Source organism: Crotalus tigris, unplaced genomic scaffold (assembly GCF_016545835.1).
Source record: "Crotalus tigris isolate CLP2741 ecotype Arizona unplaced genomic scaffold, ASM1654583v1 scf7180000017666.27876245, whole genome shotgun sequence".
Lineage (NCBI taxonomy): Eukaryota > Metazoa > Chordata > Lepidosauria > Squamata > Viperidae > Crotalus > Crotalus tigris.
In genome coordinates this window covers 4,219,605-4,236,376 of record NW_024096551.1, presented here as the reverse complement: position 1 = coordinate 4,236,376, position 16,772 = coordinate 4,219,605, and the positions used below count along the sequence as shown (strand labels likewise).

Below are 16,772 nucleotides of genomic sequence, written 5' to 3'. Positions count from 1 at the left end.
TAAATATATTTGTACATGTGTGTGTGTGTGTGTTTGTGTGTGTGTGTGTAATAAAATAGTATTCCTCCAGAAATTGAGGTATATCACTTGTAGTTCCTGTCTCACTTGTCTTAGTGTAACATCTGGAATTCTCCAAAACTTATCACCAAATTATATTGGATGTTAGGAGATTGCTAAATATTCAGGGAGCAAGCACACTAATTGTAATTTAATTAATTGTAATTATATTAACATTTATGTAGAATGAATTTAAATTTGTTTACTGTTATAGCCATTTGTAGCATCAAGCAATTGTACCATGTATGATGGTGGTCCAGTGAATAGTTACATCTAGCCTAAATAATGCTTGAGACTTTTATCTCATCTTTACCTAAGGTCCGTAAAATTCTGGATCTAGCCCAGAGTAAAGGTGAGGAAGTTGCAGAGTATTGCCTGTATGTCCTGCAACAAGCTGATGATGCTTACTATGACTTACATCCCTGGTTGGAGGAGATTGGCTTCCACCCATCAGAAGTCATTTGTAGCAAAGCTGTGGAAAATACTGACCCAGGTAAGACATCCAGTTGCCCAAGTCTGTTCTTTTTCTTTTAATTTTTAAAATTAGCTTTTTCAATGTGAAAACCAAAGCATGATGATGATGGTGGTAGTGGTGATAATATAGAAAACTAGCCAGATAAAACCAAAACTAGTTAAAAAGGGAAGATAGACAGGTAGTCCTCAACTTAAAACCATTTTTTAGTGACTGTTTCAAGTTGCAACAAAATGACTTATGACTGGTTTTCACATTTACAACTGTTACAGCCGTCCCATGGTCACATGATCAAATTCTGGCACTTGGCAACTGGCATATATTTATGGCAGTTGTACTTTCCTGGGATCTTGTGATCACGGTTTGTAACCTTTCCAGCTGGCTTCAGATAAGCAAAGTCAATGGGGGAAGCAAGATTGATTTAGCAACTTCATGATTCACTTAACACTGCAACTGTCATAAATATGAACCAGTTTCCAAGCATCCAAATTTTGATCACATTACTAATAGATTACTATAATGGTTGTAGGTGCAAAAAATGGTCATAAGTCACTTTTTTCAGTGCCATTGTAACTTCAAACAGTCACTAAACAAATTATTGCAAATTGAGGAGTGCCTGTATTGAATTCCTTATAACTACTTGACACAAAACAAAATGATAGCATTATAACCATCACAAATATATATATAATTGCATATAATTGTTATTTTAATATTTATTATTGCAATTGGGTTCAGAATAAAGTAATCCTGTGGCAATTTGCAAGTTGGAAATATGCTAGCCTATGGAAAATGATGTTTAAACCTAATACACCTACATAAAATATCATCAGAAGAATTGTTAACCAAAGATAAAACTTTAGAATGTTGGAATAAAATCGAATACTACTAAAAGCAAGTCTAAATATTGCAATCAATCAATAACTGTGTATAAACACAAATACAATAATATGTACATTCACAAATGCACATATGCAATATAGTTTTCCAAAAAGAGTTTATAAACTTTAAAAAGAGAGCAATAAAATTAATGTGCATTTAGGATATGTAATGTGTGATAGTGTCGTACATGTGAAATTACACTCTGTATGTTTGGGGGGAGTAAGCTCAATTTCCCGGCACACATTTACAGCAATTTACTTATGTGGAGGAAGTCTATATGTGTAAAGAGAAGTTTATGATCTAAATGCTTGGTATTTATGAGTGCATGTGTGTTTTTTACTATTATTTTTTGAGTGCCAGTGCATAATTTTTAGAGTGCATAACTGCTTTGAAAATTCTCAATGTTCTAGAGAAACATGAAAGAGTAGAACACAATTTGGCTCCTAGTGATCTTTCTGTTAGATGAACTGCCTTAAATTTTCATTTAATAATATTCAGCTTTATCTTTAGTCAGCAGATATCAGCAGAAACTTAAAGATGAATTGGGTCGAGAAACAAAGTTCGTCATGTCATATGCCCAAAAGGAGGACATGTTGCTTGAAGAAATATATTCTGCCAATATTATGGAGTTTCTCAGTCACAAAAATGAGAAACTCAGTAATGTGCATGCCTTAGAAGATCTACTTACTGACAGTTTTGGGCTGATCAATGAAAATGGAGAGACCATCTATGTCTTTGGGGATGCTGGGATTGGAAAGTCCATGTTACTGCAAAAGATGCAAAATCTCTGGTCCAAGAATGCCTTTGACATAGGGGCCAAATTCTTCTTCCGTTTCCGATGCCGAATGTTCAGCTGCTTTAAGCAAGAAGAAGCCTTTTGTTTAAAGGATCTTCTCTTCAAGTATAACTGTTTCCCAGATCAGGATCAAGAGGAAGTTTTTGACTTCATTGTAAAATTCCCTCATACTGTCTTGTTTACATTTGATGGTTTTGATGAAATTCATTCTGATTTTGATCTCAGTAGTATTCCTGAAATCTGCTCTCCCATTGAATCTATTCACCCACTTGCTCTTCTGGTGGGCCTCCTCAGTGGAAAGCTTTTGAAGGGATCTAGAAAAATTCTGACAGCCAGGACAGGGACAGAAATTGATAAAAACATTGTTCGGAAGAAAGTACATCTCCGAGGGTTTTCCAATAGTAACCTGAAAGACTATACTAAAATGTTCTTCAAAGATGAAGGATGTCAAACTTTAGTTCTGAATCAACTGGAAGCCAACCCAAATCTAAGCAGTTTGTGTTCAGTGCCATTGTTTTGCTGGATTATCTTCAAATGTTTTGAACATTTCCACTCTGCGTTTGATAGCCATGAACTCCCAGACTTTACTGTCACTCTAACGGACATTTTCTTGCTTATGACTGAAGTCCACCTGAATCGTATTCAGAAGACAAATTTGCTAAAGAAGAACAACAGAAGCCAAGAAGAAACATACAGGTCGAATAAAGAGAAATTGTTTGCACTGAGTAAAATAGCCTACGTGGGGATGCAGAAATCTCTCTTTGTCTTTGAGCAAGAGGAAGTCCTCAGCAACCTCCTTGAGCAGGATTTACATTTAGGATTTCTCAGGGCAGTTCCTAATTATGAAGATAATATAGACCAATCTTCCTATGAATTCCTGCACTTGACGTTGCAGTCATTTTTTGCAGCTTTTTATCTGGTAACAGATGAGAAAGTGGGGGCCAGGGATTTGCTGCAGTTCTTTGCTGAATGCTCCATGCGAGACACTACTGTATCTTCATGCTTGCCTCTTTCCTGGTCAAAACATTACCACCCAACAGGAGGAGATCCTTTCCGAAATAAAGAGCATTTTCATTTTACTAATCTCTTCTTGTGTGGCTTGCTTTCCAAGGCAAGGCAGAAACTCTTGAGGCATCTGATTCCTCTGAGGACAGTCAAGAAGAAACGGAGGATTCTTCTGGCCTATTTTTTTGAAAGCATGAAGTCTCATCTGAAGGGTCTCTCTCGGGCAAGGCTGAAAGAATACAAACAGGTGCAAGTAATGCCAAACTTTGTTTGGATGCTGAGATGCATCTATGAAACTCAGAGTGAGAAAGTTGGTAAAGGGGTTGCCAAATGCATGCGTGCCAATTACATCAAGCTGACTTACTGCAATGCCTACTCTGCTGACTGTAGTGCCATTTCCTTTGTTATGCATCATTTCCAGAAACACTTGGCCCTTGATCTGGACAATAACAACATCAATGATTATGGAATTAAGCAACTGCAACCTTGCTTTAGCCATCTGGCAGTACTCAGGTACAGTAACACAATGATTTAATAGGTACTGATAAAAGGAAAAAAGCTACTTCTCCTTGAAAGAATCGGGGAGCAGACTTGTTTCCAAATATCATGGGTAAATAACATGGGTAAGTTTGACGTAGAAGAGAAGCATTTGAACCTCATCTCTTTATCCTTCCTTTTTTTCCCCCTTCTCATCTACATAGTGCTGGTAAAATTGTCCTTTGAGTGACTCTAGAATGTCTTAAAATATTACTTGTAGGAATTATAATCAGCTTCTTTTAGAGATTGGTTTACTTGTTTATGAATAAACTGCTTCAGTTAGTGGAAGAGAAAAGAAAGAGGCCATTTTGTTCTGTATTCAAACATTGATTAATGGTATTGCAAAGAAAGCTAAATCTGCTAGTGCCTCTTTGAATTAAAAGGATCATACTTCTCCCCCCCCCCGCCCCCATAAATGATGCTGTGAACCAGCTACTTTATCACATGTCTTTCTTTTACTTCAGGGTGAGTGTGAACCAAATCACAGATCAAGGTGTGAGAGTGCTTTACGAGGAGCTCTCCAAATTCAAAATTGTATCTTATTTGGGGTATGTACAAAGGATGAGCTCAGATACTCATTATGTGAAGGGCGTGTTCCAATTATCAAGGGGAATAATGTGAAAGAGTAATGACTCACATATTTCTAGATTATTACCAGATCATTTGATCCATTACTTGATTGCTATCAACACACATTTATTTATATCCTACCTTTAGTATTTTTATATTTAGTGCAACATAAGGAAGTAACAGAATAACAATTGGAAAGTTATTGAATGTAGATGAATTGAAGAGCACTTGCAAAACTAGGCTGAGGTGCAGTGAAGGTGCAGTGCCCGATTCACTACATGCTAATAGACCCATTCAACTTTTATTTGCAGAGGTTGAATTTCAGTGTCCACAAACATCCAGCATATCAAACTGATAAAAAGAGAATATATGTAGCTCAGGATTTAACTGTGGAATCTTTGATCCTCTCTGAGCTTAGTTATTTGCTTGCAGGTATTTCATTACTCAACTAGGTAACATTATCTCTGCTAGTTTGTGTGAGATTTGCTCTCTGTTTATATACTATAGCTTGCCATGCCAGTGGAATTGATGGTGGTAACGAAGTTGGGGTGGTGCTGATTGTGTGTGTGTGTCTGTGTGTAGTAATTTTCCTTGGTCAAAGAAGTAAATACAATTGATTTAAGAGGCAATGTTTTAAAACGGAGGTGTCAAACTGGCAGCCCACAGGCCGGATGCGTCATGCGCAAGCTACGCCCCCCCCCGGTTCCCCAAAGGCAAAAAACATTGTGAAACATCATAATATGTCACGTGACGCGATTATTTGACACCTGTGTTTTAAAAGAAAGTTATGTACCTCCTATCTTGTAGTTTCTGTTTTAATGGGGCAAACCTATACTCGTCCACTTAGAAAAAATTGCCTTAAATTTAATAGGTTTTATTCTAACGTCAATCCAAAAAGCAGTACAGGTAATCCTCGAGTTACGAGTGTAATGGAGCCTGCCAATTCCGCTCGTAACTTGAAAACTCATAGAGTAAATCTTGTTTGAGGCACAAGATCATTCCCTTGCTCATTAAAACGCATGCGGCTCGTTAAGCAAACATGAGGTACATGAGGTGGAGAAGGCCATGGAGGGCCTAGTGGTGGAACAGGCCCCCAAGGCCTTCCCGACCCACTAAGATACTGCATGCTTCCCCCTCCCTTCCTGCTGTGCCAGACTCACCTGGAAAAGATCCGTCCCCTCTCTGCCACGGTTCCTGCTACCGCCCAGATTTGAGGCTGTAGAACACTTCTGCGAACCCCCCCCCCCGCGGCCCAATCCGGGCTCAGAGGCCTTTTCCAGGCTGGTGCTACCTGGATTTGAGGCCAGGGAACGCTTCCGCGCACCTGCGTGGCCTGATCTGGGCTCCAGAGGCTTTTTCCAGGCCCAATTGGGCCATGTGGGGGCTGCAGAAGCATTCCATGGCTTCAAATTTGGGCAGCAGCAGTAGCCTGAAAAAGGCCTATGGAGCCTGGATTGGGCCGCGGGGGGAGGAGGGGGTCGTGAAAGCATTCCACAGCCTCAAATCTGGGCAGCAGCAGCCTGGAAAACATTTCCGGAGCCCAGATCAGGCTGAGGGGGGGCACAGAAGCCTCCCCCGGCCTTAGATCCAGGCCGCAGCGGCCTGGAAAAGGCCTCCAGAGCCCCAATTCAGCCTCCGGAACATGTCGAAGCATCCCCCAGCTTCAGTTCTGTTCTCTGTTGCAGAGAACAGAGGCCTAAAGTACCATGGGATCATGCGAGATCAGTAGCGTGAGATCTCACCCCACTGATCTCGCGTGATCTTGTGTTACTTTAGGCCTCCATTCTCTGCGAACAAACCAAAGGCCTGGAGTAGCCAAGAAAGTAAAGGATCTTAATCTTTGCAGGATGAGTATTGAAGGCCTGGTGCCTAGGGGCGGGGATGGGGAGGGAAGGAATAACCAGGGTGAATGTTGCAGAGCCTCTGCAGTCGCTTGTAAGGGCGAACGACTGCTGTGGTGCTGCAATATTTGTAACTTCGGGACTTGCTCATAAGCATTAGGGGCGCTTATCACGTAACTTTGAACGAGCGTTAAGTGAACGCCCGTAACTCAGGGATTACCTGTATATGCATCAAAGCTACTGAATGAGCAACAATCCATAACAAATCTTAAGAGGTCTGAAACTGTATGGAACTGCTTCTTTAATTTTTATTGATTCTTGTGCAAAGGAAATAAGCTTATGTCTCAATTAGCTTATAATTGGGAAATTGTATTTGTACTTTTTAAAATATATATATATATATATATATATATATATATATATATATGCTATAATTAACTTAATTAATTAATACCCTGCTATTATTCCTTCCAAAGCTTATATAACAACCAGATTACTGATATTGGAGCAAAATATGTGGCAAGACTCATTGAGGAATGTCCAAGCCTCATCTATGTTAAGTAAGTATATCTCTCATCCTTATACCATCCTAGTTCTCAAGTGATTAAGCCTTCAAAAATGGACTCTGCCTCTTCAATTACTCCAAGATTTTTCCATATAATCCTGCTGGATACAAAGGTTAAGTATCTCTGAGATTTGAAGCAATACAATTGTGCAGTATCCAGAGCCCCTTACATGGTGAATCTCGTTTGCATTACTCTACCAGCAGCTGCCATGATGGAGTGGGAGAAGAATAGGCTTGTTTGAACCCAGGGGTGACTGCTTGTATAGCAAAAAAGTACTTCTGAGTTACCCAGTGAGATTCTCATGAACACCAATATGCCCATAAATATTAGCCTTGGTACCCTCCTGCTGCCTGACCCCATCTGACTTTAAAAATAAATATTAGATTCTTTTAATTGATGATGATGATGATGATGTTATCCATTCAATCATGTCTGACTCTTGGCAATTCTATGGACCAGGTTTCTCTACATCTTCCAATCTTGCATTGCTCCTGTGAGTTGTTCTAAGCTCTAGCTAGTGTCACCTTTAATGGTGTCCAACCACTGTCCAACCACTGTGTTGTTTGGCAGTCTGGTTTCCTTTTGCCACTACTTCTTCCAAAATAATTGCTTTCTCCAGTGAATTCTCCCACATGACAAATCCAAAATAAGTGAGACTCAGTTTTGTGATTTTGTCTCTTTTAATTAGCAGTGATAAATAAATGAGAAATGCCACGCTGCAGTCTTCTTGATAGAAGATAACTGATTAGCAAAAAGTTCACCTATTTCCTCTGTTTGGTTTGGTGGTTTGTAGTGTAATGTGTGTACATGTATATTTATGTATGTATGTATGCATATAGGTGGGTAGGTAGGTAGGTAAATATCAGTCTTTTGTTAGAGTAGTATCTGCTACCCTAGAAAAAAATTGTTGGGATGGATAATAAGTATTTGGGTGGAGTAAGGAGATCAGTGAAGGGGAATAATTTTGGTTAAATGCATTTTTTTCTGGTTAGACCCATCATGGTAAAAGATATAGGAAAGAGTGAATCTTCCTATAGGAGCCATTTTATGAGAACATCCATGCTCTATCTTGAAAATCCTAAGATGTTGAGGGTCTTAGCTTGACTATTATTAGCCTTGCAGTTATCATTGGGTTCTTCTCAGATTAAATTATCACATGGGGGTCCAGTTAATCAAAATTTATCTGACATCTGGTAGAAGTTGAAGGGTAATTCTTATTCCAAGATCACTGGCCAGAGAGGATTTGGATGATCAGTGTTGAGCCACCAGCATGTAAGTATAACTCCTTGGCAGCTTTGGTGGGAAAATTCTCTTTTTAGATTAATTGCTGATATTTCTGGCATGAGAAGCCCCCCCAATAAAGGACAATGAGACAGTTCAGGAGTGGCTTTGGATTTGTTAAATCCAAGCTGCACAATTATGTCATCCTATATTTGAGGATTATTTGTACAAATTTGCATATATTTTATATCACTTCACTGTACCTCATTTTATTGTACTTTATTGTGGCTGATGCTCATGTTTGATATGGTCAATTGGCTAATCAGTGAAGTATATCGTATTATGTAAATGTGAGTAACCAGAAGTATCCCTGCAGACTTCTCTAGCAGTCCCACTCTATGAATGTCATGAATTGACAAGGTTTTGTAAGTGGCAGAATCAGCCACTCAATATACAAGTAATCCTTGACTTATGATTGATTGTTCAGCAACTGTTCAGTTACAGTGGCACTGAATGAAGGGACTTATAACCTTTGCCAAAGTCAATAGCCTCTACAGTGCTTTTGCAGTCATGCGAACAAAATTCAGCCACTTAGCACCTTTATGAACAACTGCAGGGATACTGTAGTGACTCCATATATATCCCCCTCCAAAATGGTGTCCACTTCTGGGATGACACCACATGGCCTCCAACGTATAGGAGAGCTGAGGGGTGTATCATTCATTGTGGGTGCTTCCAAAATGGGGATCATTTCCTATGGGACTATTATGTAGGAAGGCCATGCGACCGAGAGACTTCTTCCCAAAGGTATACCAAAAAGGTATATGCTCAATCTGTGACACGAATGGGGTTGGGAGGAGGGTATGGTATCCATAGGGTAGGAAGCAGGCCCAAAGCCTGTGGAGACCCAGTATGGCAGGAAGCAGAGGGTACCTCTAAATGGGAGATGCCCTGGCTACCTTTGAGCTAGAGAGGTGCTGCAATACAAGCCTGGGCCTGCACTGAATCTCCCAGGGCCTCCCCCACTCCTAAGGAGCCTTATGCTCCACTTAACCACTTGCCTGGTTACTTAATGACTACAACAGGGTGAGCAAAGACTGGGGTTAGTAAGCAAGGCAATCACATGGGTACCTCACTTAATGACCATAACTTGTGACTTGTAATGAGCAGGCTTCGTTATGGTTTTAAGTCAAAAACCACCTATATCTTATTTAACCATATTCTTCCCATATGAATATTTCCCAAAATTATTTTAAGATTGATTTTAGCTAGGATTCATCAGCTTTAGAAACTGTTTCCATATAAGCACGTTAGTGCAAAGAATGAAAGACCTTGTTCAATATTTTAATTGCCTTATTTTAGAAGGATAAGCAATTTCTTGTACCCATTAGATTACAATTTAATTTGTAATTAAATCACAAATTAATTTACAATCCTTCCAAAAAAGCCTCCAAGATTCAATTTGCATATGGTTTGTGTAATGTACAATATCTGTTTAGTTTTAATGAATCAATTAAAAATAGATGATAAGCCCACTTAAAAGTCTTCAATCATTTGATAAAGCAGCCCTTGTCTATTCCTTCATGGGTTTTTATGTAGGTAAAACATAAAATTGGCGGTGGAATTCCCCAGGCTTATGGTGCTGGGGGATTTCAATTTGCCGTCACTCGGCGAATCCTTTGGTGTGGCTCAGGAGTTCATGGCTTCCATGACAACCATGGACCTGACCCAGATAATTCAGGGTCTGACCCATAGGGGAGGACACACGCATGACTTGGTATTCCTCTCGGGGCAGTGGAGACGTGATTTCGATTTAAGGGGTATAGTCACTTCTCCCTTGTCATGGTCGGATCACTTCCTGTTGAGGTTTGATTTCTCGGTCCTACTCCCCCACCGCAGGGAGGCAGAACCGATTAGGTGGTTCCGCCCCAGGTGTTTAATGGACCCGGAGGGGTTCCAAATAGCGCTTGGGGGTTTTCCTGATTCCCTCCTCCACGAACTGGCTGAGTCCTTGGTCGCTGCTTGGAATAAGGCGGCATCAGGGGCGTTAGACCAGATCGCGCCTTTGTGACCTCTCCGTGATTGTGGATCCCAGAGGGAACCTTGGTTTACCGAGGAGCTACAGGAGATGAAGCATCAAAAGAGACGTCTAGAGCGACGCTGGAGGGCTAGTAACTCCGAATCCGACCGGACACTTCTAAGAGCCTATATTAGGACTTATTTAGTGGCGATACGAGCGGCAAAATGTTCGCATTTTTCCGCACTTATTGCGTCTGCAGACTCTCGCCCCGCCGCCCTGTTTAGGGTGACCCAGTCCCTACTTAATGTTCAGGAAGCTGGGGAGCCCTTACAGGGTAGAGCGGAGGAATTTGTGCAATTCGACTGGGGCAGGTCTTAGCTCAGTTTTATGGGATGAATTTGAGTCTGTGACCGCTGAGGATGTTGACAGAGCGGTGGGAGCAATGAGCGCCTCCGCTTGTTTATTGGACCCGTGTCCTTCCTGGTTGGTCTTGGCTGTCAAGGAGGTGACACGAAGCTGGCTCCAGGTGTTGATCAACGCTTCGTTGAGGGAGGGGTCTTTTCCACAATCCCTGAAGGAGGCGGTTGTGAGGCCCCTGCTCAAGAAGCCTACCCTGGACCCGGCTGATTTAAATGACTTCTGTCCAGTCTCCAATCTCCCCTTTGGAGAGAGAGTGGTGGCGCTCCAGCTCCGACGGTCTTTGGATGAAGTGGATTATCTAGACCCTTTTCAATCTGGCTTCAGGCCCGGCTTCAGCACAGAAACCGCTTTGGTCGCGCTGATGGATGATCTCTGGCGGGCCTGAGACAGAGGTTATTCCTCTGTCTTGGTGCTACTTGACCTCTCAGCAGCTTTCGATACCATCGATCATGGTATCCTTTTGCGACGACTCGAAGGGGTGGGAGTGGGAGGCACCGTTTTAAGGTGGTTCTCCTCCTGCCTCTCTGGCCGGTCGCAATCGATATTGGTGGGAGGGCAGAGGTCAACCCCGAGCCCCTTGAATGCGGGGTGCCACAGGGGTCGGTCCTCTCTCCCCTCCTATTTAACATTTATATGAAGCCGCTGGGTGAGATCATCAGACAGCACGGGGTGAGGTTTCATCAGTATGCTGATGATACACAGTTATATATCTCCTCCCCGAGCTCTCTCAGTGAAGCGGCCGATGTGATGGGCCGTTGCCGCGAAGCCGTGAGGGTCTGGATGGGGGTTAACAGACTCAGGCTCAATCCTGACAAGACCGAGTGGCTTTGGATGTTGCCTCCCAAGGATCATGTCGACTGTCCAGTGTTGACTCTTGCGGAGGAAAATATACCCCCTTCGGAGCGGGTTCGCAACTTGGGTGTCCTCCTTGATCCACAGCTGAATTTGGAACATCAATTGACGGCTGTGGCTGGGAGGACCTTTGCATAAGTTCGCCTGTTGCACCAGTTGCGACCCTACCTGGACCGGGAGGCTCTCCTTACAGTCACTCACGCCCTTGTCACCTCACGTTTGGACTACTGCAACGCGCTCTACATGGGGCTACCCTTGAAAAGTATTCGGAGACTACAGTTGGTCCAGAATGCAGCTGCGCGAGTGATAGTGGGTGCTCCTTGATACACCCATGTTACACCTATCCTCCGTGAGCTGCACTGGTTGCCTATTGGTCTCTGGGTCCAATTCATGGTGTTGGTCATTACCTTTAAAGCCCTATATAGCTCAGGGCCAGGCTATTTGCGAGACCGCCTACTACCTCATAGTTCCCTACGTCCGGTTAGATCCCACAGGCTGGGCCTGCTTCAGGCCCCGTCGGCCAAGCAGTGCCATTTGGCGGGGCCGCGGAGGAGGGCCTTCTCTGTGATGGCGCCCAAGCTTTGGAATCAGCTCCCCCCGGAGATTAGGACCGCTCCCACCCTGTTGGTCTTCCATAAGCTACTTAAGACCTGGCTTTTCCGGCAGGCCTGGGGTTTATAAAACCTTACCCCTGGATGATTGTTTTTGTATTGTTGTTTTGTTATGTTTATGTGTTTTTTATTGTTAGCCGCCCAGAGTCCTTCGGGAGTGGGGCGGCTTATAAATTTTAAAAATAAAATAAAATAATAATAAATAAATAAAAGCCCATGAAGGAATAGCCATGGTAAAAATTCTTAGTATTCCAGTCCTAAATGATTCATTAATCATAATTCCAGGGAGATTTCCTATTTCCTTCACCCTCAAGAAAAAAAGAATATATCAGAGTTGCTTATCTATTTTTCATTCCAAAATGTTGATTTTTTCAAAAATTTCCATAGGAACAATTTAAGAAAGCTAATTGTATAGTATTTGAACTATATTTTATGAATAGTAAAATTTATGAAGTAATATTTCTTGTTAGAACAATAAAGCAAAATAGTTGCAATAATACAGTTTTCAATATATATTTTAAAAAACAGGTCATATGACATAAATTCAGAATATCCACAGTTTCAGAAATAGAAAAAAATCTTGCATTTGGTCCATATGAATGGATGGATATTAAAAGAGCTACTGAAGCTTGAATTAGTTCACTGAGAAGTCTACCTATTGATCAAAATTACTGTAAGCACTCTGCTTTCAAAAATTCATAAAAGAGCAGAAATAGTACACAGTATGAATTAAAAGCATATTGTACTAGTAAAAAGCAAGTCATTGTGTTTAGATGCACTACTAAATCTTGGCTGAATGATATCAAGAGCAGACTAGTGTGCTGGCTTTTTCTTTGAAGAATGTTGGAAGTTTCCACTTTTTAAAAATTAACTACTACTTAGAATGTGGCAAATGTGAAACTGTGATTAATCATAACTGCAAAGTAGCAAAAACAGCCTAAGCTGGTTTAGGCATGTCTTCTCTTGCTGGATAGTTCTCTGCCAGTCACAGCAAAGATATAATTGATAGATATTTGCAAGCTGATGTCAGTTAGAAAGGAGAGGGACAGCAAAGCCAGATGGCTTAAACACACATCTGAAAGCAGGACATCAGCATGGAGCAGTAAGCCAGAATACAGGTAATAAAGAAGGATAAGGATTGGAAATGAGATTATCAAATTATATAGTGTAGGAATGGGGCATAAGGCTAACTGAAAGGTGAAAAGGCCAGTTTTTTCCAACACAATGTTAGGTATCTAAAACAGCATTGAAACAAAAATGTTTGTTGATTTGATTTCCAGGAAAATAATTTCTTTGCAGGATAGGAGCAAACAAAATAACAACCGAGGGAGGGAAAAGTCTTGCTTATGCCATCAAGAAAAGTAAAACTATGCATGAAATTGGGTAAGTATGGGATTTTTTTTTTTTTTTTTGAAATGTTCTGATCAGAAACCAGTACAGGTAGTCCTCATTTAATGATGCTAATTGGAACCAGAAGCTTTGCCATTAAGAGATATGGACATGGCTCTGTGACCTTGCTGCTTAGTGACAACACTTCCAGGAGTCCAGCTGTGGTCTTTAAGCAAGGACCACATGGGTCACTAAATGAGGACCTCACGTGACCGTGACTTCCTACTTCCAGCTGACCTCCTCATTAGGTTTGCTTGTGAGAAGCTGGCAGGGAAGGTCGCAAATAGTGACCATGACTGTGGGACACTGCAATGACCATAGGTATGAGGTGTGATCATAACTGCCACTCATTCAGCACCTTCAGAAGTTTGAACCATCGCTGAACAAGTAGTCATTAAACAAAGACCATCTGTAAATTCATTTTAATATTTATGTTGCTAAGAAGTCTAACTTTATTAATCCTCCTTTCTAATCCCATTGTTAGCTTCCTTTGTCTCCTATGTTTTAGAACTTTAAAAAAGATATCTAAATTTATTTATTAATTATTCACTGGACATAAAAGATAATGTATAAACAAAATAAAAAAGAAACGAAATAAACTGCACAGAAGCAAAAATAAATTAAATTCTGCATAATTGGGAACTATATTGGCAGCAACCCCTAAATAAATTTGATGAAAATTCCCAAAAGCTAATATCCATATAGAATCTCAGGATTGCGAGCTAAATTGGGACGCCAAAAAAACAGAAGAAGGGTGGCAAACTATTTTTGCCAAGAAAACTATGGGAGTGTGTTTACAGAATCACTAAAAACTGAACTTGATTGAAAAACTTTTTACATTTAAATATACTTTTGCAATCTTAAGGAGAAATACAAATTATAAGTATCCATAGTCAATTAATATGTTCAAAGAGAAATTTGCATAGATGGGGGATCTCTCAGGAATTGGTTTGTTGATGTATCTAAAAAATATCCAAATCAAATGTGAATAAAGCAATCTGTACTTAAAAGGTTGCTCAATATGTTGTGCTACTATATTAACTTTTCAGCCAAAGCTATTTTTCATGCATTTAAATATAGTTATAGTAAAGATGGCAATTAACAATGAAAATTTAATTAATTTCTAATTTAATTGGAATTGTATAAGCGTTAGTTGACAGAGCTCACTAGCTGACCTTGGGCAAGTTTTTCTCTCACAGGTTAATGTTGTAGGGATAAAACAAAGGGAGATGAGACTTTAGTCTTGAACTTCCAGAGAAAAACCAGGAAAGAAATGCAACATATAAAAATATGCACTTGCAAATTTGTTTTCCAAACAAATGAGTTTAGATTTTTAAAATTCATTCTGTTGTACAGTGTCTATGAAGATTCTCAGTCATCCAGGTCATGATTGTCCCAAAGGTGCTTTTTCAAGGAGCAACTGATTTCATATCCCTCCCCCTCTGTTGAACAATCTCCAGTTTACAACACAGTCCTTTCAGCAATTCCAAGAAGGCTCCACACCCATTTGCATCACTCAGGTGACTTTTACGACACAGATAAACCTCCAGGTGGCCTCAACAATTGTCTAAAAGAATGCAAATGACCAGAAGTATAAATCCTTCCATTCCCCACAATCCAGTCAGAGCTAAAGAAGCTTCTTGGACGAGAAGCAAAACGTCTTCAAAGAAAAACAAGAAAGTCCAGTTGTGTCTTGAAAAAGCACCTTTGGGACATCAGGAACAGGTATTCCTTGATTTATGGCCACAATTTGGGACCAGAATTTCCATTGTAAATCATTGCCATCATAAGGTGAGTCATCTTGTGACTGAACCTGATTTTACTGCCATTTTTATGACAGTCATAAGAATCGTGGTTATAATTTAAGCCATGCAGTTGTTAGTGCAAATCCAGCTAAGCAATAGTTTTTGTCAGAAATCAGCAAAAAACATTACAAATCTTGATCACAGGATATTGCAACAGATTGTAAATCAGTTGCTAAGTACCCAAAATATGATCACATGATTGCAGGGATGAGGCGACAGACATAAGTTCAAATTTAAGTTGTAACTGACTTTTTCAGAGATTGTCATTAATTCAAGCCATCATTAAGAAAATGGTTGTAAGTGAACGACTACCTGTATCTAACCTATAGATTATTGAAAAAGCCACAGTTGACCTAGTTCATATATTATGCTATGCCTGAACCAACTACTCCCATCCTAAGCACTTCCCCTGTATGAGGACTCCAACATCCTGAATTCTCAACTAGTATTATTATAATGTGTAAAGTTAGAAACTAGGAGGTGTGAGTTCTAGTCCTGCCTTAGGCATGAAAGCCAGCTGGGTGACTTTGGGCCAGCCACTCTGCCTCAGCTTAATTTATCTTAAGGGCTTGCTACTGTGGGGAAAAAATAGGGATAGGAGCATTAAGTATGCTTGCTGGATTGAGTTATTTATAAAAATAATAAAGGCGGGATTTTAAAAAATATTTTAAAAAGCCCGTGATGGTAATGTTCTTTAATGTACCTGGTCTTTTTGTCTTTGGCAGAATGTGGGGTAACAAGATTGGAGATGAAGGAGCAAAGGCTTTTGCAGAGGCATTGAGAAATCACCCCACTTTAACCAATATCAGGTCAAATATTTATGAGTAGACTGATATTCATGCCACATGTCCCCCCAAAGGCCCGCTAGATTTCAGTATTGTTCAATGTGCATTGCAAAACTAGCATGAACCTTTTATGCAGAATCTCAATATACTGGTGTCACTTCGATGTTACCTCTCTTTTCTTCTTCATCCTATCCTCCAGAGCAGCGGTTCTCAACCTATGGGTCGCGACCCCATTTGGGGTCGATCGATCATTTTTCGGGGGTCTCCAAAGGCGGCAATCCGCCATTTTCTCCCCTCCGGGGGCGCCGCCGCGCATGGGGGGCGCCGCGCATGCGCATAACATTTGTGTGACGGGGGGCACCGTCACACAAACGTTGAGAACCGCTGCTCCAGAGCATTACAAAGCCATTTTTTAAATTCCCCCCAATGCCTTTTCCAGAGCCCTACTTACACAGTTATAGTATTGGAAGAAATGCAAAGCCTGGCTAGGTAGAACAACCAAATACTCTTTGGAGAAATACCTTTGCGGACAGTTGGGTCACCTTTCTGCAGGCCTTGGATTCTACTCTGATCATGATCACTCAAAATTGCTATTAGAATTTCCTCCTATTTTGAGATAATTAAATATGAAAAATTAAATGGGCATATTAAAGCTAAAAAATAAAATTTCTCAAAGTTGCCCAAATATCCTTCTACCAACAGAAAATCTCTTTTCTGCCATCAAGTAATTGTCTCGATTTTTGCAACTTAGATATGATAGCCCAAAACATGAATTATACAGTCACACTCTGGGATCCCCCCCCCACATATCAGTACAGCTCTGAGACCCCAGTAGATCGACCAGTTCAAAAGAAGACATGAGCTTTTTTGAAAAGGAATTTTGGCACCTGTGGAAGTCTAGACCTTTTTGATTTGACAGCCCGGAAAGGGAGGCAGGCACCAG

At 40.7% G+C, this 16,772-nt stretch overlaps 1 protein-coding gene across 7 annotated transcripts in view; it reads left to right on the top strand.

The window, feature by feature from the left end:
• Positions 1-16,772, top strand: part of NOD1 (nucleotide binding oligomerization domain containing 1) — a 45,239-nt gene that overhangs the window by 6,779 nt on the left and 21,688 nt on the right. For 4 of the 7 annotated variants that reach the window (XM_039336258.1, XM_039336260.1, XM_039336261.1 and 1 more), the window contains 6 exons: positions 376-550; positions 1,922-3,725; positions 4,214-4,297; positions 6,637-6,720; positions 13,150-13,233; positions 15,770-15,853. In XM_039336258.1, the coding sequence (XP_039192192.1) occupies positions 376-550; positions 1,922-3,725; positions 4,214-4,297; positions 6,637-6,720; positions 13,150-13,233; positions 15,770-15,853 (2,315 nt within the window). Of the gene's footprint in view, positions 1-375; positions 551-1,921; positions 3,726-4,213; positions 4,298-6,636; positions 6,721-13,130; positions 13,234-15,769; positions 15,854-16,772 lie in introns of all 7 variants that reach the window. The other 3 variants (XR_005555891.1, XR_005555892.1, XM_039336262.1) reach the window with 3 other exon arrangements.